General features: G+C 36.5%; 1 protein-coding gene across 1 annotated transcript; it reads left to right on the top strand.

Moving 5' to 3' along the window:
* Positions 1-3,795: 3,795 nt before the first annotated feature.
* LOC129741526 (uncharacterized) lies at positions 3,796-19,155 on the top strand. The gene is made up of 5 exons (XM_055733266.1): positions 3,796-3,808; positions 3,864-4,048; positions 18,065-18,394; positions 18,465-18,833; positions 18,892-19,155. Exons 1-5 carry the CDS (start codon positions 3,796-3,798, stop codon positions 19,120-19,122), a joined length of 1,128 nt encoding a protein of 375 aa, XP_055589241.1. The 3' UTR covers positions 19,123-19,155.
* The last annotated feature ends 2,934 nt before the right edge of the window (positions 19,156-22,089 follow it).

Genomic DNA, 22,089 nt, shown 5'->3' with positions numbered 1-22,089 from the left:
TTACATTTAATTGCTTCAATTATCTTTCATTTGTTTAGCCTGCCTTTATTCAGGAGAAATCTGCATGAAGATCTGATATTCCGTACTGTACCGTGTCTTGAAGTGCAAGTGATGACCTGACCAGCTGATATCATATCAATTTTATTCGAAGAAACCGTTTGGAACACATGGGTTCCCAAAAAGTGGATATTCTTTAAAACTCGTACCATGTTTGAACTGTTTTAAGTAAATTTTACTGACTGTTTTGAATAAATAATTCTGGAAACTGGTTCTTAGTAGCTCCAGAAAGTTTTGAAGTTCCTACGCTTTTGACCTGCATCGTTATAAATTTGTGTTTTTGCTGCGAAAAGCATACCTTCATATAAACTTCAAATGACTATTAAGTAAACCCTAAAAAAATTGGCCTCGACGGATTTCCCTGCGAGAACAACACAATCGACCAGCAAAAAAACGGTAGTTTTCGTTCATAATTGAAGAAATAAAACGTAATGCCAGAATTGATTACGCTCTAAAACAAGTTAACTTTACGATATCCAATCAATTTCTCAGAAAAAAATACACTTCTGATTTGCTCGACATATGAAAGATTTTCATTTTATTCATTTTTATTACAAATTCGTTAAATAAAACACCTGAAATGCCACTTGGCAATCTGATAGAAGATTTGAGCTTTCGTAAATTTTATTTTAATGTAACGATGGAAAAATGGTACTTGTCGTAAAATGTGATTAAAGGAAAATTTAAATCGAATTGTTGGCAATATGATATTTGAACTGCTGAAAAGCAAATTTTTTTTCGGGTATTTTCATCCGATTGGATGATTTATCCAGATCCCTGCAACGTTACACGATTTGTATATGTATCGTGTGACCAACATCTTTTAAATATGTTCTCGTGAATCTCGTTTTTAAGCTTTTTTCCTCAGATTTAAGCTTTTTTTTGCCTTGAGAGCATAGGAGATGAAAGCTTAAATCTGAGGAAAAAGTTTAAATCTGTAAAAAAAAAGGGGAAACAGAGTAAATCTGAGAGATGTGCTCCACACGGTTTGAATAAAATTGCCGGGATGTGGATTTATCCCGTCTTCTACCCAGGTCCCGGCAACGATACAGGATTTGTCTATGTATCGTGTGACCTATATCTTTTAAATAAGTCCGTGTGGAGCACATCTCTCAGATTTGAGCTTTTTTCTCAGATTTAAGCTTTTTTCGCAGATTTGAACTTACATCTCCTATGCTCTCACTTAAGGCAAAAAAAGCTTAAATCTGAGGAAAAAAAGCTTAAAAACTAGATTCACCAATACTTAGTTAAAAGTTGTTGGTCACACTATACATAGACAGATAGGTAGAAGAACGTTTATATTTCTTCATAGATGTTGCTGCAACGAAGGAAAGAGAGGGTTTTGTCCTCTGCTTCAGGTTCATTCGACAGATCTATCGGCTAGGTCGATAACCCACTGAGGATGCTAGCAAGTAGCTAGTGAAATACTAAAGCTTAGTTCTTTTAGAAATGGGACAGTTACAAATGCCTGTATCTCAAAAACCATTCGTTTGAACGAAATACTTTCTATGAAGGAAAAGTAGGCAATGTTATGATATTTCATGAAAAAATTTGAAAAAAATTGGAGAAAATTGTTTTGGACATTTCAGCGATCTACCCTTAGCTTTTCGTTTATTGAAAATTAAAAATGCTGGTATGAGACTTGCATTCCTTGATGATCCTTAACCGTTGTTGCCGATCATCTGCTTCACTCCAATGCTTGATTTGAACTTTGTGGACATTATTGACAGTGTTTGCATACTTATCCACCACATAAACTCAGTAATTCTTTGAATAATCAACGGTTTTTTCAGCTATCAATTTGATAATGACGAATTTTAAAGGAATCTGTGCAAAAATTTTTTTTTCTTTTTCTCAAGCATCGTACATATCTCAAAAACGCGTAAATTTTAAATTTTGAAAAAAATAGGTCGAATAGTACTTTTTACAGGCAACAAAATGCTGTTCAAATTTTTAATATCCAATAACTAGTTAACGAGCTATTAGCAAATGAAAGTGTCCCATTTCTAAAAGAACTAAGCTTTAGTATTTGGGTTTTTCGAATACTGTGGCTGAATTCAACGGAATCATCGACTACTTTGAAATCATCGGCTAGGTCGCGGTCCAGGCGGGCTTGCTGGTATATGGGACATTCCGTGATGATGTGTTTGAAGGTGATGGTTATGCTGCTAGCAGGGCAGGTGGGGGAGTCCTCTTTGCCCATAAGATAGCCAGGGGTCAATCTAGTGTGTCATATGCGTATTCGAGTTAGGGCTCTCCACTCAAAGCTAAAGAGCAGAAAATAACTAGGAAGCTATTTGTTCATTGAAAAACAACGCATTTCAAATCCATCTGTCTTATTTTGGGACCTAGAGATTTGATCCAGTCTATGGAATATGCTTAAGGATAAGTTTTGGGGTTGTGGTACAACAAGCTTCTGCAAAATAAAATTCTGAGTTAAATGATGGCTGCAGAAACAGCTATTCTAATTAATGCGCTTTCTTAAGTTTGGCTCTCAAAACCGAATCAATTCCGAGCTTCCTTCTACTGTTTATTATACTTTAATGTGTGTATCTCCGTACAGCCTTCGATTTCGTTTGAGACATTCTTTAACAGCAATTGACGACATCGTTGCGAAATAATACTCATAGATAAATATAAAGATAACTTTTCACTTTATCTTGTAGACATTTGTAAAATATTCCTTGTTCCTTGATCCTCACAACTTTTGGTAACACCCCGATATCATGGGCAACCTGGCTTGTTTATGTATTACTATACACACATTGCTGATTGGTAAGCAATACCGACACTAGATGGCAATGTAATCACTTTGCCAAAATCAAGCGTCACCATCATAATTCATCATCATCTCAGTGTTAATTTTCGAAGGGGCGCATTTCTCAATATCAGTACAAGGAAATGGCATTTCATTCGCCCTTTTTGGAAATTGACCATACATAAGCATTCATGGTTTGTGCACTGACCATACTGACTGGACACTCAATTTCGTTTGTTGGATAATTTTTTCAGCAGTACGCAATTTCGATTCCAGAGTGGGTACGATCGATTTTGATGTAATGCCATCCCAGTTGGAAAGTGCTACCCAACTTTTAATGAAAAATAGGCAATTTTGATGATACAATCGGCCTAAACAGTTAAATTTCCTTTTTTTTGTTAAATTTTGCAAGGTTCGCAATACCGACGATAGGTGGAAAAATTAGACAGATAATGATCGTTTTTTTTTGTTCTAAGTGTCTTGTCAGTGTGATCAGTGGTTTGAGATTAGGGCTGAGGCTTTTTGTTAAGGTGGTGTTTGAGCCGTCAATATACACTCTAAGAAAATTGTACATATTGGTTATGTAAAAAGTTCATACTTTGAAGTTCGACAACTTTTACGTAGAAGTGAGTTCCAGAAATTACATACTTTATCAGTTCTTTCTGTCTACAAAACCCTTTCTGTAGAAAGAACTGAAATTTCAGTTAAAATGTGGTTGATGGCGTTTTTCTTCTCACTCGCACCACCAGGGAGTCAGTCTGTTATTTACATCCTACTCGCGCGCAACAACTTATGCAGAACTGTCTGTAAGTCTGTGAAAACTTCGAAATTTTTCGGTATCTTTCGGTAAGTTAGGTAACATTCATTTCTGGTGTTTATGTGTAATTCAATTCATCTCCATAATTTTAGGTAGTTGTCGCTATAATCAGACGATTCCACACTTTATGATTCAAGCATAGTTGCGGCCGCAACCAAGCAAAATGAAAAGCAGGGGTAATATTTCTTTATTTTTAAAAAAGAATTTTGCTAACCATTTTTGTTTTAATAGGATGTCCAACTTCAACACCCGGTCGACTGTTGAATCACACCCTGTCCCAGAAGTTGAATCTCAGGGACACCTGCTCAAGCAAACAAATCGATGTTCTGGTGTGGCCATCCCATCCGGTTGATTTTCGTCATGATATGGCCAATTCAATCCCCGAAAAAACGGACTTCTTAGATGAACCGGAGAAAGTTTGCCAAAAAAACTGGCCGGAAATGAAGAAATCAAATTACTTCAAAATCATTAGTTTTTGAATTGACGGACAATAAATTATCATACTAAACCAAATTTTAAGCAATTTGAAAGAAAATATTCCTGCTTCTTAATTCCCAAATTGAATTTTGATTTTTCTCCAATTTTATGTGATTTTAACATACTTTTAAGTTCACAGAGCTGTACGTTCTTTTGCGTACTTTCTACATACTTGTGTGTACCAGCATATGTTACATACTTGTTCGTACCACCATTTTTACATACTGACGACTTCCTGCACTTACGGGTTGTTTTGGCTTCTTTTCACATACTTTTGTGTAGGATTTTCTAAGGGTGTATCCAGACTTCAGACAGCTTTCTGGACAAGAGTATTATCAACCACCGGAAGGGGAAAGGTGGCAGACATTTTCAAGCATATTAAACTATCAAAGTTTTCCAAGAAATATCTCGTGTGGTAAGCTATCTGTACATATTATTTTAAAAGCGACATTTTCATTGGATGAAGTGACTGTACAAAATCTGATGACAAGCGTCAAACGAAAGGCTCGCCAATTTGGACTAGGTCCACCGGAATCTCAACTGAGTATATTTTTCGGTCTTTATACATATTTAAATTAAAAAAAAAAGATACTTTGATTTTTTTTATAAACAAATAATCGATCGACACGCAATTTAGTATGACGACAACTATTTGATCCGAACACCCTTTTACTTGTGTGAACTTTTTGTTTGCTGTTTTAACTTTGTAGTCCATTTACCAACACTTTACAGATTTCGGTCGACCAGGAGGAGGAATTGAAACTGGCAATTGGAAGGTTCAGCGCGCACTAACTGACAAACGAAAACGGCCTAAGACTCATAGATTTCGCCATCTCCAAACGCATGGTCACAGCAGACTACATGCAATCGCTCGAAGCAGCATGCACTGCCGATAGAGGGCGAGCTGGACAAAGCCCCTCTCGAGGACTGTTGGGATACTATCCAGACAGCCATCAACAGCGCTGCGGAGAATGTCATCGGGCATGTTGAACGAACACGACTGAACGACTGTAGTGCAAAGAGTCAGCGAGTCGAAATTTTCCAGGAGAAAAAGCGCCGCCTGGAAGAGGAGGAGCTCGAGGAGCTGGAGCAGCTGCATCGTTCCCAGGAAACACGAAAGTTCTATCAGAAAATCAACGCATCCCGCAAAAGCTTCGTGCCTCAAGCCGAAATGTGCCGGGAAAATGACGGAGGCATCCTGACGGATAATGGTGATATGATAAAAAGTGGAAGCAGCACTTCGATGAACACCTGAACGGCGCACATGCAGGAGCTTAAGACAGTGGGGAAAGTTACATCGACGGCGTAGCCAACGACGAAGAAGAGCCCAACGATGAGTGAAGTTAACCCTTTAATGCATGACTTTTTTAAAACGAGAATTGCAGTTATTGATTCAGTGAAATAATAACATTTTAATTCGAAAAACAAAACTCAACAGGTTTGAAGTCGTTATTTTGAGTATTATAAAAGTTATGGCCCATCAAAGTTGAATTTTTTTTTTTTGAAATTCTTAGTTAATTTCAATGCAGTTTAGCTAGTTTCTTCAAAAACCTTGTTATTTGGGTGCAAGAAGGTGTTTGTGATTGATTGAGATTAAAAAATTTGTTAGAATTTGCAAATCTGAAGAAATAACAGCGATTTTCCAAAAACTACTGTTTTCAAAAAAATAAATAAATGTGATTTTTGCAATTTTTCCGCATACTTTTATCAATATCTCCAACATACATTAAAATATCGTAACAAAAAATACCATGGGCTAATTTCTTTTAATCTCTAGAATATTTTTTGTGAATACATCACTCAAAAATATCCACGCTTTTCCGAAATATTTGGATTTTTATTAGTGTTGCTGGGAAGCTGACCAGACTGATCGAGGCGACGGTGGGTGGAACGCAATGCTGTGTGTGGATTTCGGGTGACTTGTCGAGTTAATTAGAATCGCGCAGGGGGCTTTGACAAGGCGTTGGTCTATCTTGAATGATGTTCAACGTGGCGCTAGAAGATGTTATTCGACGAGCGGTGGGCAAAATGCGAGGCACGATTTTTAACAGATCCAGTCAACTTATCAGCATTGCAGACGACATTTTTATAGTCGGTAGATAATCTGCAGCGGTGGAGGACATCTATTGCAAACTGAAACGCGAGCAGGAATATTGGGTTAGTGATTAATACCTCCAAGACGAAGAATATGCTGGCCTGCGGATCCGAGCCCGCTTGTCCAGTAATAAATAGCAACGAGCAACGAGCAACGAGCTGGAGAGAGTCGATGACTTTGTCTATCTCGGCTCACTGGTGACCGCAGACAATGACCCCAGCCGTGAGATCCGGCGGCGAGCGGAAGTCATGCCTAATATGGACTCCACGAGCCCAAGCAAAAATGTAACATGTACACTAGACTGCCTCAAATTTGTATGGGAAATTTAAAACCTGCAAAATGTCATACGCTGCAGGCTCAAACTGATCCTGGGCCAAGTACAAGATCTCATGCCAAATTTGGGCCAGATCGGACCACGGGAAGGGGTCGCTCAACGAGCCTGAAGTTTGTATGAGATTTTGAGACATTTTGTTCGAGAGGAACATGAAAAACCAGTTTTTCGTCAATAACTTTTGTCTCCTTCGACCGATTTCTTTCAAAAACGGGTTTTCTTAAAGCCTAAACCATGACAAATATTTCATCCGAAGGTTTCATTTCACTTAAAGTTAAGATAAAAAAGTTATTAAGCTTCAAAAATTGGCTAACTTTTTTAAGGGTGATATTCATCACTGTTTTAATGAGGCGACTAAATGTCTGACCAGAACACTCAATGTGAAATACATGCCGTTTCGTCAAATAATGGCCGATTTTAACCATTGATGTTGCGCTTGATTGCAATTTTTGATGTTCTTCTAATATTTGAGTTTAAATGATATTCATTTGATAGTTCAGAAAGAAGTAAGGGCGGAAAAATGCTTGACAATTTAAAAGAAAAATTGCATAACAACAGGGGCTTAGGAACATGACTGGACGATTTGTGATGTCAATAAAAAGATTCACCCTCATTCTCTCTCAAAAGAAAGCTACAGCTTATATAATAAAAACGTGAGAAAAATGTAAAAGGACCTCTTTTCGAAAAATTATCATTTTATTGGCATCATAAAGCCTTGGTCCATGTGTTTTTCGATCTAAAAAAAATTGTTGGCAGTTGAGTAGCCCAAAATATGTACAATAGACTGCCCCAAATTTGTATGGGAAATTCAAAACCTGTGAAATGTTATGCGCTGCAGGCTAAAATTGATTCTAGTCCTAGTACAAGATCTCATGCCAAATTTGGGCCAGATCGGATCACGGGAAGGGGTTGCTCAACGAGCTTGAAGTTTGTAAGATATTTCGAGACATTTTGCTCGGAAGAAACATGAAATACCTGTTTTCATCAATAACTTTGGTTCTCGTTGGCCGATTTCTTTCAAAAACTGTTTTTCTTTAAGGATGGTATTCATCACTGTCAATGAGTCGGGGCGGTCGAACATATTGACGCCTCATTAACGGTAATGAATACCACCGTAAAAAAGTTAGCCGATTTTTGAAGCCTAATAACTTTTTTATCTTAACTCTTATCTAAATGCAGTCCTCGGATGAAATATTTATCATAACTTAGGCTTTTAGAAAAATTGTCTTTGAAAGAAATCGGCCGACGGAAACCAAAGTTATTGATGAAAAACTAGTTTTTTTTATTAGCATCACAAATCGTCCAGTCATGTTCCTAAGCCCCTGTGGTTATGCAATTTTTCTTTTAACACGTTCGTCGCCACGCTCATTTTGGTAGTTTTACTAGCCGGGCCCAAAGAAATTCTGGGAGCGAGAAAGGAAAGAGGGAGAGTTCCCATATTTGCAACGTGTGGCTAAACTGAGCAGCTAACTTGAGTAAGAGAGCGTCACCTGCTTTTTGATGTGACGGGGCCCCCCAGGAAATACACCCGTCACCCGAATATGGGTGCCGTGGCGACGAACGTGTTAAATTGTCAAGCAATTTTCCGCCCTTACTTCTTTCCGACCTATCAAGTGAATATCATCCAAACTCAAATATTAAAAATACATCAAAAATTGCAATCGAGCGCAACATCAAATGTTAAAATCGATCATTATTTGACGAAGCGGCATGTATTTCACATTGAGTGTTCTGGTCGGACATTTAGTCGCCTCATTAAAACAGTGATGAATATCACCCTTAAAAAAGTTAGCCAATTTTTGAAGCTTAATAACTTTTTTATCTTAACTTTAATTGAAATGAAACCTTCGGATGAAATATTTGTCATAGTTTAGGCTTTAAGAAAACCCGTTTTTGAAAGAAATCGGTCGAAGGAGACAAAAGTTATTGACGAAAAACTGGTTTTCCTCTCGAACAAAATGTCTCAAAATCCCATACAAACTTCAGGCTCGTTGAGCGACCCCTTCCCGTGGTCCGATCTGGCCCAAATTTGGCATGAGATCTTGTACTAGACCCAGGATCAATATTAGCCTGCAGCGTATGACTTTTTCAAAAGTCGGGTCATTTGGGGCAGTCTAATGTACACAGCGCTCATAAGACCGGTTTTCTTCTACGAGCACGAGACGTGGATATTGCTCGAAGAGGACCTGCGCACACTCTAGAGTATTCGAGCAACGAGTGTTAGGAACCATCTTTGGCAGCGTGCAGGAGAACGGAGTGTGGACGCGAAGGATGAACCACGAGCTCGCGCGACTCTACGGCGAACCCAGTATCCAGAAGGTGATGAAGGATGGCCGAATACGCTGGGCAAGACACGTTGTAAGAATGCCGGACGACTGTCCTGCAAAACGAGCGAGGTGGTTAGACCAAGTGGAGCATGATTTGGTGAATGTGAATTGGAGGAATGTTGTTCCACAGGACATGTCGTAAGACGGAACATCAAATAATTAATACATAATTACTAATTTCAATTCAGGTTTGAGTGATGAATGACAAAATTATCAAAAAACAAACTTCTTGCTGATCTACTAGTCCTTTTTAATGGAATCTTTTTTTCCCCCATTTTCTCCATCAACTTTGTTCTTCCAAATTGAGCTAAGCAACTGTCATCTCGCGAAAAAAAACAACGGGTTCAAATCGCAGTCCCATGCCGCAAAACGCCGAAACACATTCCGGGCATATGAAATATGACGCCCATCGATGACAGGTCACGATCTTAATTATATTGATCATCATCGGTGCGGTGCGGCCAATCATGGCCAGAGGGCGCGCGGGTGCTCGGTGAATTCGAAAAATACTTCATTTGTGTGGTCAACAAAACCTTCTTTCAGCCGCCATCAAACAGGTTTGCGTGGAGAAAGACTGAAAGAGCCCTCGTCTCATGAAACTACTAGATATCTATACCAACTGGTGCCGATCCGGGAAGCGCCACGAGGAATTATTGAACGAAATATTAGATTAGTGAACCGATGTCGATGATGATGGGGGAACTCTGCATTTCTAAGTTTTTTCCCACCGAAAGATTTATGACTGCCCGTGTGCCTCCACCCGGTCGTCTCTCGAGGGAATGAGAAATGGTAAATTACGAAACAGATTATCCGCGTTTAATGGCCTAATGGGGGCAAATGGAATCCGATTAGATGCCATTGGCAATCGATAGCATTATTTTCGCTGCATGTTTATGAAAGTGAATTAAATCTCGGTGGGTACATTTTGTCTTAAATTATTGAATTAATTGTCTTGTAATTCAATGCAAGACTTAAGATAGAAATTAAAAGCTCCATAAGGGCGTTATCGTTTATATATGGCATGTCAACACCGATTGTTGCTAGATTAATCAATCGTCTTGCCTTTATGGTTTAATGGCTAATTCGTGATTAAGGTGCATGTTAAAATCAATTGACGGGATCAAAGGATCATGTCGTTTGATTGCTAGCACCTTTTGCAGCAGCTGGTAGCCAGTAGATCTGACAGCACCGTTCACTCAAATAGAACTAAACCAGGATCAATGCAAGGGTTAATTGAATCAGCTTGTAGTCGACCATATGCGTATAGATATCTCTACTTGTTCTTAGTAACAATATCAAGATTGGTAATTTGTCAAACCTTCAACTACGGTTGAATGACTTTGTTTAGAAACTTAATAGTTTAGTCACAATTTTAAATAAGAAAATTGTAACAAATGTTCCAACGTTAAAAGTAAGTAAAATATGTTCTTCGTCCTGAACACCTGTTCCAAGCTACTAAGAAAATATAGCTTGGTAAAGACAAACATATTTGCGCATGTCTTCTAACTTCCCACATTTTTCCTACTTAAACACTTGCTCTGTGCATCTGTCTCCATAACATCATGTCGGTCATTTCAAACTGTTGTAGGCTTTCCTTCGGTTTATTTCTGCTGGTGATAATTTTTCCAGTCACTTATCAGGTTCAGTGAATACTCTATTTTTTTTAATTCAAATTATTAAAATAAACTGTGAGTTCACCATTTTGCAGCTTAGTGAAGTCCATCAACAATCCGAAAATGACATAGTGAACCCCGAAGAGGCTCTGTTCACGTATTTTCGCTGTTTTGAGCTACATGCATCGAACACAACTTGCCAACGTTTGGAGGAAGCAAAACAGTGGCTGGTGGATTTGGAGTTTTCCAAAAGTGATTCCGGTGTTCGTTATTTAGAATGCGTTCTTCGAAAATTGAAACTGATTGGTTCTAGTGGTGAAGATAGTTCAAACCTGGTATTACTTCAAACTTTTAAAATTTGAACTTTTTACATGGTTAAGTGTTTATTACAGAAATTTACAATTGAGCAACAGTGGCAATTTTATGTAAACTGGACAAACATAACGAGTACTGCGATTTCTGCCTTCAAAACGGATGTATCAAAGCTTGGAGATCAACTGCAAAGAAATGATGACAAGACCGCTAAGAATTCCTATTCGACACTCCAAGTCCTTTCAAACCATAGAAAAACGTTTAATTTTCTGTACCATCGAGATCCAAAAGTCTTGGATATTATCTATCACACGCTGGTAAGTCAATTCTGTACCTTAAACTACCTCATGGTATTACAAAGTATCCTAGTTGAATTGACTTGTTTTTCACTTTGTATAAGTTAACATGGCCGTTGAAATCAGGGCCGTAAGAAGAACCACCTCAATGCATGATTTAAAAATTTAAATGAATTAGGGGAAATAAGAGCATAATGGCCACCTTAAGGAGCCACACTAAATGGTGAGTCTTAGATCCATCAAACAAAGCAATAACAAAATAATTAATTCTACGGCAGAAAACGCTCATCGTGCCCCGATCAATGATGCTCTGTTCGCCCCGAGTCTACAAGTGAAAGTAAAATCGTGTTTTAAAATTAAATATAGTAAAAAGTCTAAAATTAAATGATGATAACAGTTGAATAACAAAGTGTACATCATGTTTCAGTGCGTATCTTATAGATCAAGATGATGTAACGGTCATAAGAGTTTATTTTCCGGTGCTAAAAAATTATCATATTTTCGTCACTTGAGAAGCTACATATTTGGTTTTTTTTTATATTTCGGTAAAGAAGATAAAAATATTTCTTTTTTTGCTATTAAATTAATACAGTGAATCCCCGATTAGGGTGACAAATTGGGGACTGTGACATAATCGGGTAATTTTTAAAAAGAATTCGTTTTAAATAATTCTGTTTAAACTAATAAGAAAACATCATAACTGCGTCATTTAAAACACTGTAGGGTGTTTTTTGTTTGATATTAGTTGATAATAATTCATGCGTTAAGTGTCTTTTTCATAGAAACATCATTAAATTGTGTTTCTATGTTCCCTTTTATCCTATTATCAAAAAGAATGAATGATGCCCACTGATTAAAACTTCAATGACCTAATATAAAAACAAGGTATTAAAATAAGTTCAACAAATGCATTGTTATAAACAACTTAGAATACAAAAAAAAACCAAAACTGACAATTGGGGGAGCATTCATTCTGCTTTTTTCGAATGAAGCTGTACGGATATTAGAAAACATAGTTCATTGGGCTGATGCTTCAAATTTCTCGATGAATGACGGCATCTTCTTGTGGCGTATAAGGGATATTGATATGAAGAATGCTCAATTGAGACCCTAAAAGCCAAAGGGGTATAAGAGAACAAATAATCGACTTAAAGTTTTCAATGCCGACCGATTTTTCATTTTTCAAACTTTGTTGGTGACATTTTAAGATTTTTAGAGTTTTTTTGTGTTTGAATTGAAAATGGGTAAGATGAACTAAGCTAAATTAATTTTAAAAAAATACCTACTTTGTAAAAAAAAAGAGGAGTACTTACTATGCAACGGGTGCTCGTTATGCCCTTATCTCCCCTATTTTTGACACTTATTGATTCTTCATTTTTAAGATATTTTACATTGAAAATTTCGTAATAAATTAAAACTTTTTGAAAAACATAGGGGAGAGTGGGGTATCGTGAGCCATGGGGAAACGTGGGCCACTTATAATATGTCAGATGTGTGTTGAGATAAAAATCTCAAACCAACTGTCATCGTCGTCGCTTTGCGTGAGCATATAATCCTATATGTTGTTGACTGAAATACGCATCATATGCTTCTTTTATTTATCAAGCTAAAACAAGTTAGAAAAATTTACTTGCATAATTAAAAAAACACCCGCTAATTTCATCGATGGGGAACCTAAAGTGCAAAACAAAAATATGCACATACGCTTATGATCTTAGTTTTGTCATGATCTTTCACGTGGAAAAGGAATTTTTGATGAAACCTTAATAAGTCACACAAACGCAATCAATTTGCAAATCATAACTTGTGGGGAATCGTGGGCCACACATCTTGAATCACCTATATTTTTATGTTTTATGCACATTCAGAACTTAAAATACGTTTTACCTATCTGTAAAGTTTTCTTATGCCAAATGAAGAGTTATGAAAAATATTTTTTTCCATCCTATAAAAGAAATTTTGTCAAAACGTTTGCGTGCCAGGTTTTGGAATCTATGCGATCATACAAAGCTCTCTTTTTTATATCATCGTCTGAAATTGCTTTGAAATAACGAAATGAATTAGGAAGTCACAATTTTGGGCCAACTCATAAACTTTGCATGTTATTTGGTCAATTTGGATTTGGTGGCCCACGATTCCCCACCATTTTTCAAAATCCAAAAAATATAGCTTTTTTCAAACAGTCAGAATTTTGGGAAAATAACTTATTAAAAATTTAAAAAAAAACCTTATGATACCTTGAAAATGTAGAAAACCATACCATTTCTTATTTTCATTTTATCTTTTATAATAAAGAAGTTATGGAACAACGAAAAAAGTGGCCCATGATTCCCCACTCTCCCATACATTATTTATCTTAAAACTTTTAAAATGCTAAGCAAGATTTGTGAAAGGAATCCTTTATGTAATTATAATATAAGAAACTTACTTTCATCAATAGTTAAAATATTTGAATTTGTTTAAAAAAAATCTGGTGAGTTTAGCCAAGTTTACCATACAATTTGAAGATAGCATAAGTTTTTTGTAAAGAAGCTTTTAATTTCTTTTTAAAACAACTTAATCTTTGCTCAAATCAAATAACCTAGATCTATCAAACACCTAAACAAGAATAAATATTTGATTCATCAATGAAAAAAAATCAAGTTTTCAGAAGTGAAAGTATTACCTAAAAAATATTACAATTCAAATCTAGGTTTTGCTCAGTGGATACAAATTTAAGATTTTAGTTTGAAAGTTAGCTCCTGAAAAAAAAAGCAAAAACAAAAATGTTAATCAATGTATCAAAAAAACGATATTCCATGCCAAAATTTTATAGAAAAATTTCATGTTTTTTCATCAGCAAATTTTTTACAATAAAATCTATTCAATTTTTCAATTACTATGGCTGATTTAAAAAAAAAAAGCTTCGGATCAACCAAATTTCATTGTATAGTTTAAGGTAGTGCCACCTCTATCCCGGTCCTACTTCTCCTAAATAATGAAATGTTTAGGGGTAAAGTATGGTGTACGTTAAAAGCTTTTCCTAGCAAAAATACTGTTTCGCTCTTTTTATCATCTGTAAATTTTCTCCTAACTTTCCTATCCACCTATATCGACTTTCAATTCTGATATTCCTTCTTCATGAATAAATCTACATTTTCTTCGATGTGCCGAAAATAAATTTACAAAAATCAATTAAACGGTGGTTTGCTTATTTTAGAAATAGAATATTAATTCGGAATGTGATCTCTGAACCCGAATTAACAATTTGAATTTTGGTTCTGATTCCAAATTACAATACGATTTAGTTTAAATAAAAAAAAAACGGTTTCTGAAATGTACAAAAAAAATTTCCCAAATTTAGGTTCGAGATCAGAATCTGAATTTACTAAAGAGTCCTCAATCATGAATCTATTACATATTTTAATTCTGCTGTTTTGGGTTTCAATATGAATTCATTATTTCAATAATTCATTAACTGTTTTGCGAATAAAGATTAACTCAGGATGGTTTCTAACAATTTTTTTAAAAGGTAAATAATTATCTAAACATTAAAATGCATATCTATATCAGTTTCGAAAATTATAAAAATTCAAATGAAATTCAAAACCAAATCTAAATGACGATTTCAAAACAGCATCTATTTTCTCTTTTCCAATGATAATTTGATCCAAAAACCTTGAATTTCAAACTGGATACAGAAGCCAAAACATGAAAATTTAAAAGCAATTTGAAAAAAATGAAGTACTTTCAACAAGTGAAAAAACTTTGGAAAACTGCAACAGAGTTCTATTTATTTCAGAATTGATATGATTTTGAGGTTTCAGCATCAGATTGAGTCAAGATTTTTACTCTTGAAAAACTTTATTCAATTGTCAAAATTAAATTAAGAATTGAAAATTTTGAATGTAGAATACTCTCATGTCCTCATGAGGGAGGGAGGGGTTACCCCAAAATCCCCCCTCTCCCTCTTTCTATGGCCATGGTTGAAACCAGGAGTGTCTTGGAGGTTTTACCACCATCGCGTTGCTCATTCAAGGTTTGTACATTTGGCTGTCCCAAAATTACATAATATCTGGATATCTGGAGGCACACCCTCCAAATGATTGATTAGGATGTGGAGAACGAACTTTTGCATAGGGTCAACTAAAAAAAAATCATGTTTAGAGGTTCCACAAACGTGATCTTTTAAAAAAAGTCCACTTTTTGAAATTTTGATTTTAAATTAATTCTGGGTCCAAAAATTTTCACCAAATTTATATATTTTATTTTTTTTTTTGTTTGAATTAAATACTACACATAAAAAATAAGACTAACATTGGACTTCCCTAAAACAAAAAAGTTATGGCGATTCAAAGATTGTGTTTTGGTCGGAAATTGTAGTTTAACACGCAATGAATACATTTTACTCATTGCGTTTCATATGAAAAACCAGTTTTTTATGCTTCCTTAGAACACAATGTCTCAGAATCCTTTTCACATTTGAGATTCAGTGCAGCCCCTTCCCGTGATCAGATTCAGCTCAAATTAGGCATATGGTCTTCTTCAAGTGTTTTGATTTTCAAGTAGGTATTTATAAAGACGAATTTGATAAATTGAAGAAAAAATATCCTAAATTGTGATTTTTAATAAAGATTGAACCGTAAATAGCTCTTCACAGAATGATACAACTAGCATACTTTGTTCAGCAAAGTTAAAGTGCACAAAAATCCAAATCTTTTGATTGCATTGATATTTAAAAAAAAAATAATTCTAGGTACACATTTTGGACAGTTGAATACAAATTTTTTGGACAAAAAAAAATTTCTGGAAAATAGCTGGCTGATTTTTATTTTGAACGTGTGGGTTGTATACCAAACAAAATTTAAAAAATATAAAATATATAAATTTTGTGATTTTTTTAGCCAGAATTCATTCAAAATCAAATCTTTAATAAGTGGACTTTTTTCAAAGATCGCGTTTGCGGAACCTCTAAACATGATTTTTTTTAGTTGGCTCCATACAAAAGTTCGTTCTTCACATTCTAATCTACCATTTGAAGGGTGAGCTCCCAGATTCCCAGAAATAATGGCATTTTGGGACACCCTATTGTACATATATGTATTGTACATGCACAAAGTGCACCATCGGTATATATCCGATTTCGACGTCGAATAACTCCGGCATTTTTAGCCGATTTAAAAAAAAGTAAAAGGATATTTTTGCCATTTATTCCAAATCATATTTAAAATATAACGTTTATAAAATTATTACTCCTATTTTATACGAAAAAGGCAGAAATTTTTCAGGCATTCTGCATAACATTGGACAGCATTTCGGGCGTAAAAACCGTTATTTCAGCTAGTAGACTATCTTAAAGTACTCCAATGTGTTCACTGGCGTAATTTTTTTTAAATAAGTAACTGTTAAATACGGAGAACAAGGAGGCGAGCTCAACTATTTTTTTGCTTTTTTTTTGAGAAAAAGAATTTTCACGATAAGCTGACTCTCATCAGTTCAATCAATCTCTGCCAGGGGAGATGAGGGCATAACGAGCACCCAGGGCATAATGAGCACTACGCTTTTCTACGAAAGTACGTATTTTCTTAAATAAATTTTCATGAGCATTTGTTTCGTACTTCCTATAGTATTAATTTTTCACAAAAAAAAAAAGGAATCTCCTTATCATCTTTACAGAGATATTTAAAAAAAAACTAGCTTGGTTCTCAAGTTACGAAAATATTATAATTTTTGAGCACCACGAAATAAGCTCTTATGATCTTAAAATAACCTTGATCTATAATGTACGTACTGCAACATGATGTACACATTGTTTCTCAATTTTTACCATCATAAAATTTTTGATTTTTCACTTTTATCAATTTTAAAACACGTTTTTACTTAAATTTGTTGACTAGGGGCATATAGAGCACCATATTATCGAGGCATAATGAGCATTTTCTGCCGTAGAATCTAGCAGCGAATTAAAATTGATTTATAGCGCCACACCTTGAATAGTTTTCATCCGACGATTTAGCCTATTGGTAAGGTGTCGGAGAGGTAATCAAAAGACTAGAGTTAGATTTCTGTTCGAGGTGATTTTTTTCCATTTACAATTCATGATCGATTTTTTTATTGTTACATTATACGGCTAGTAGCATCATCCTCCGAACAAAGCACATAATGTATGAGCGTGCATGAATTGTTTGTGTTCTACAAACAGACCAAGATTATTTTGTTATTGCTTTGTTTAATGAATCTACGACTCACCTGCCTTCATCGAATTGAATTCGCTGCTGGATTCTCTGGCAGAAAACGCACATCTTGCCCTGATTAATGGTGCTCATACTGCCTCAGGGGGGGTTCTCATTATGCCTCCACAGTTGCTGGTTTTCAGCTTTTGGCCAAAAATTTTAAAATTCATTTTTTAACGTTTTCATCTAGTTTTTCACGTTTCAGCCCGTTAGGGAATAGGCTTTTCAAGTGTCTGAACACGAAACAATAATGTAACCTCCATATTATAGCTATTTTCTATGGTTAAATAACCGTTTTCCTTAAGGTGGCCATTATGCCCCCATCCCCCCTACTGATCGGTCTGATCTATCTACGCTACAGAACTAAGAATTTCTTAAATAAATGGAGAACTAATTTCACTTAATTTTCGGCAAACAGAAAAAATTAGTAATACATATGTAATTGTGCAATGCAGAAACTTAATTACCACTTAATTTAGGTATGTTTCTGTTTCCCAATTAAATACTGTTTTCATTCAACAGAAATTCGATCTGAAAATCCCCAACCAAAGCGTCCGGGAGTACTGCATCCAGTACCGAAGCTGGTCTTTTCTGACGAAAGCTTGTGAAATGCGTCATTTTGTACCCTACCAAGGGTCGGAAGTCGACGATTTTTTTAGCTGCATTTTTAAAGGATTCCGTTGGCTGGTTGGGGAAAGATTAGAGGTCTGTTCATATGGAAAATATCCTAAGAGGTACATATGTATAATTACTTTTTTTTAACTTTCAGCGTTCGGAGATCCTTCGAGATTTCGAACTTGTAGATGCATTGAATGAAAATGTGAATGCTGCGGTAGACTCATGTGTGGTTGAGGCTGAAAAACTTGAAAATGTAACGCAACGATCGAATAGCTTCTTCTCATGTATGGTATACAGTTCTGTGGCTGAACAATTTAAAATGGCATTCAATTACCGGGAGCTAAGATCCGGAAACTACTCGTTCACAATCGATCAAAATCGGTTCAATAAGGACGAGGTTTTAAAGAGAATCAAGGTTCTGGATGAATCCATGTGCGGACCAGACAATTGTGAAATTAACGGAACAAACCAAACGGAACAGGTTAGACCTCTAAACAATAATTTATTTTTGTTATTAGCCTTAAAATCATTTTTTTACTTTATCATATCAGATTGAAACGCTTTTTGCAAACCAAAACGATATCAAGCTTTGTGATCAATTTCTAACAAAATCGTTGAAAGCGAACCTAACTGAGTTGAGATCGTTCAAAATTTTCACAGTAAAAGAATACTATGGTTTAGGCAAGTATCAAGATATGAAAATATTGGACGAGAATGAGATGATTCAAATAGAAGATGTTGAGCCATCGGAAAATTTGACAGTTGCTGAGATAGAACTAAACACCGTTAAAGAGGAAGATGAATCGCCCCAAACAGGAGACAATAAACCGTATCGCATTATTCTGAATCGGGACATGGACAAATACATTCACTGTATTTTCCGAGGGATTGGATACATTGACGCGAACGGAGATATTTCGGTAAAAATCTTATCAGCTATCAAATTTTAGATTTCAACAAATTTTATTCTATTTCCAGGTGACAAAGCTGCAGGAACATTTTTCGGAAGTTAATCAGCTGAACAATCGTAACATCCAAAATATGTTTGACTGTGCCGCAAAAACCAAGCTCCACTGTCATCATTTGAGATCCAACCAATTCTATACTTGCATGCTTTCCTCCTCAACTTCAGAGGCATTCCAAACTGTGTTTCAATCTCGAGGAGTTTTTACCGAAGTTGAATCTAAGCCTCGGCTATTGGAAAACTAGAAAAACTTAATCTGCTGTCAAAGTAGAAGAACATCTGCCCTCCGGCATCTCAACGACGATGTTGTAGCTGTTTTATATAAATAACTTTTTCGTATTAAAAATCGAAATTGTATCACATTGAAGCACCAGTATCAGAAAGCCATTTGTTCAATAATAAATCGATTAGCGTTCTTGGCATGCAATCCCAGCAGCGTCATTCGAATTATTTAATACCCGATTACAATTTGTCCCCCCAGAGAAAACCATCTCCTCCATTACGGTTTTGATTAAGCGGCCATCTTCCGGGCTAATTGCATCGGATCATCCGGAAGGCTAAGCGTAGCCCGAATCGCCCTTGATTTCCTTCCTCCCCCAGACCAATTTAGCTATTTATTTTAATTGAAATCTGAATTTTATGGTTTATTTATACTGGCTGATTCTGTTGCATCTTTGCACATGCGCTTTGCACCTCTCTCGGATTTAAACGATCACTTGTATCAATTTATTTCTGCCACCAACACGGTGGCGGCAGTTTTGTATTGGTCAGTTACGATCAATAAATATTTTTATCGCTTCCAACAACCAGTCCGGTTCTTTCCTTTCCTAGCCTGGCGCACTGAGAACGTTTTCAGTTTTGAGGTGTTGGTAATCGCCTTCATGACGAGAGGGAGCCTTGTGCTGTAAATGTGAACATTTATTGGTTGTCTAGGAATTTAATCGAAACAAACCGCGCCCACTTGTGAGGTATAACTACGTCAACTGACTGGGAGAAACCTTTTTGATCTGGGACAGGTTACTTACCATCCATTTCACACTTGTGGTCGGTAAGGTGTTTCCTCTATAACACTTTGCGTTGACCTCGGCGAGATGGTGATGTTTCAATATCTTGTCTACATCCTGGTTACATCAGCCCCCCGTCCCAGCACAAACGATGGGATTCCATGTTCCGGGGCTTATGGAACTAGCTGGGAGGTCTAGCGTGAATTATACATGGAACATGTCACTGACAGTATGACCCATAAAAAATGGCGAAAATCTGTCATCATGGTTCAAAAACACATTTGTTGACTTAAAGAGTAATACGGTCAAAATTTGATCAAGGGAAAACGCGTATAAATCGGTGAAATCGTTTATTTAAAAAATCAAAGTAAATTTTTTTTTCAAGTTTAATTTGTATAAAATTCAGGAAAAATATTCAGTTAGGCTTCCGCTTTTCCGAATCCGAGTTGCCGGGCCTTACGCTTAACCCCTGCCATCAGATTTTGTACAGCCACCTTGTCCACCTTCTTCGCCGCAGAAAGCCAGTTTGCCTTGAACTGCTGCTCGTTCTTAGCAGTTTTTTTGGTCTTCTTTAGGTTCCGCTTGACAATAGCCCAGTATTTCTCAATTGGCGGAGCTCTGGCGTGTTGGGAGGGTTCTTGTCCTTGGGAACCACCTGCACGTTGTTGGCGGCGTACCACTCCATGGCCTTTTTACCGTAATGGCAAGATGCCAAATCCGGGCAAAACAGTACGGAACAATCGTGTTTCTTCAGGAAAGGCAGCAGACGTTTATTCAAACACTCTTTCACGTAAATTGCTTGGTTGACAGTCCCGGAAGCTATGAAAATGCTGCTTTTCAAGCCACAGGCGCAGATGGCTTGCCAAACCAGATATTTCTTCGCGAACTTTGACAGTTTCATGTGCTTGAAAATATCTGCTACCTTTCCCCTTCCTTTTGCCGTATAAAACTCCTGTTCCGGAAGCTGCTTGTAGTCGGCTTTGACGTAGGTTTCGTCGTCCATTACCACGCAGTCAAACTTCGTCAGCATCGTCGTGTACAGCCTCCGGGATCGCGCTTTGGCCGTCGTATTTTGTTTATCATCGCGATTTGGAGTCACTACCTTCTTGTAAGTCGATAGTCCGGCTCGTTTTTTTGCTCGATGCACGGTTGTAGACGATACACCCAGCTTATTTACAGCATCTCGGAGAGAGTGGTTAGGGTTTCGCTTGAAACTACCGGCAACACTCTTTGTCGTCTCACCGGCTTCCGGTTTTCGATTTTCCCCCGATCCAGACTTTCTGGCTGTCGACAAACGTTCCCCAAACACTTTAATTACATTTGTAACAGTTGATTTGGAAACTTTTAGCGATTTTGCCAGCTTTGCGTGCGAGTAGCTCAGATTTTCGCGATGCGCGAGCAAAATTTTGATACGCTGCTCTTCTTCCTTGGACGGCATTTGGACAACTGAAGAGTGAATTCCAAAATCAAAATAGAAGCTACATTCTACGCACACACCTTCAAAATGAGGGGTGTTGATGTTTTTTAAATGCAAAATTGAAAGAAATACGTGAAGTTGATATTGACCAAATTTTGACCGTATCACCCTTTACATGTAAATTGATTTTATCAACTTTTCTTTTTCCAGCATTTAAATCTGTGCTCCTATCGAAATTACCCTAAAGACATTTGAAACTGAAACACACACTTTAAATTTTGTAAAGGTGAGGTGGTAACTAGGTAACTAGATGGATTAATATATTGCCAAATAACGTATTTACATCAAAGTTTTGTGACCCGGTGGAGATGCTATAGGGGTGCGGGTATAGGTTTTTTGCGTCGTCATATCACAAAAATTTATATTTGTTATTATTTAAAAAAAAACTTTCAAACTTTGTTTTTTCTAGATCTTGGCAAGAGCTTTTCAAAAAGTGGCACAATTTGAAAATCGGTTCATCCGTTAATGAGAAGCGCAATGTTTCGTCGTCACGTAATGTTTTTCTAAAATCCAGACCCCAATGTGGCCCAACTGGAAATTAGTTTTGCTGTAGTTTCTTCTAAGTACTTCGAAATTCTTGCTTTAATCCCTTCTTAATTCTACATTTTTGGAAACCTTCGGGAATACTGTACCCAAAACTGTATACTTGAAGGTGTTTCGATTGTTGGCGGAGTTTTACCAAAAAATTTAGTTTTTTATGACGTCATTGAGTACCTAGATTAAAGAGCACT

Source organism: Uranotaenia lowii, chromosome 2, assembly GCF_029784155.1.
Source record: "Uranotaenia lowii strain MFRU-FL chromosome 2, ASM2978415v1, whole genome shotgun sequence".
Lineage (NCBI taxonomy): Eukaryota > Metazoa > Arthropoda > Insecta > Diptera > Culicidae > Uranotaenia > Uranotaenia lowii.
Note: the sequence above shows the minus strand (reverse complement) of the source record. Positions and strands in the feature narration are given on the sequence as shown.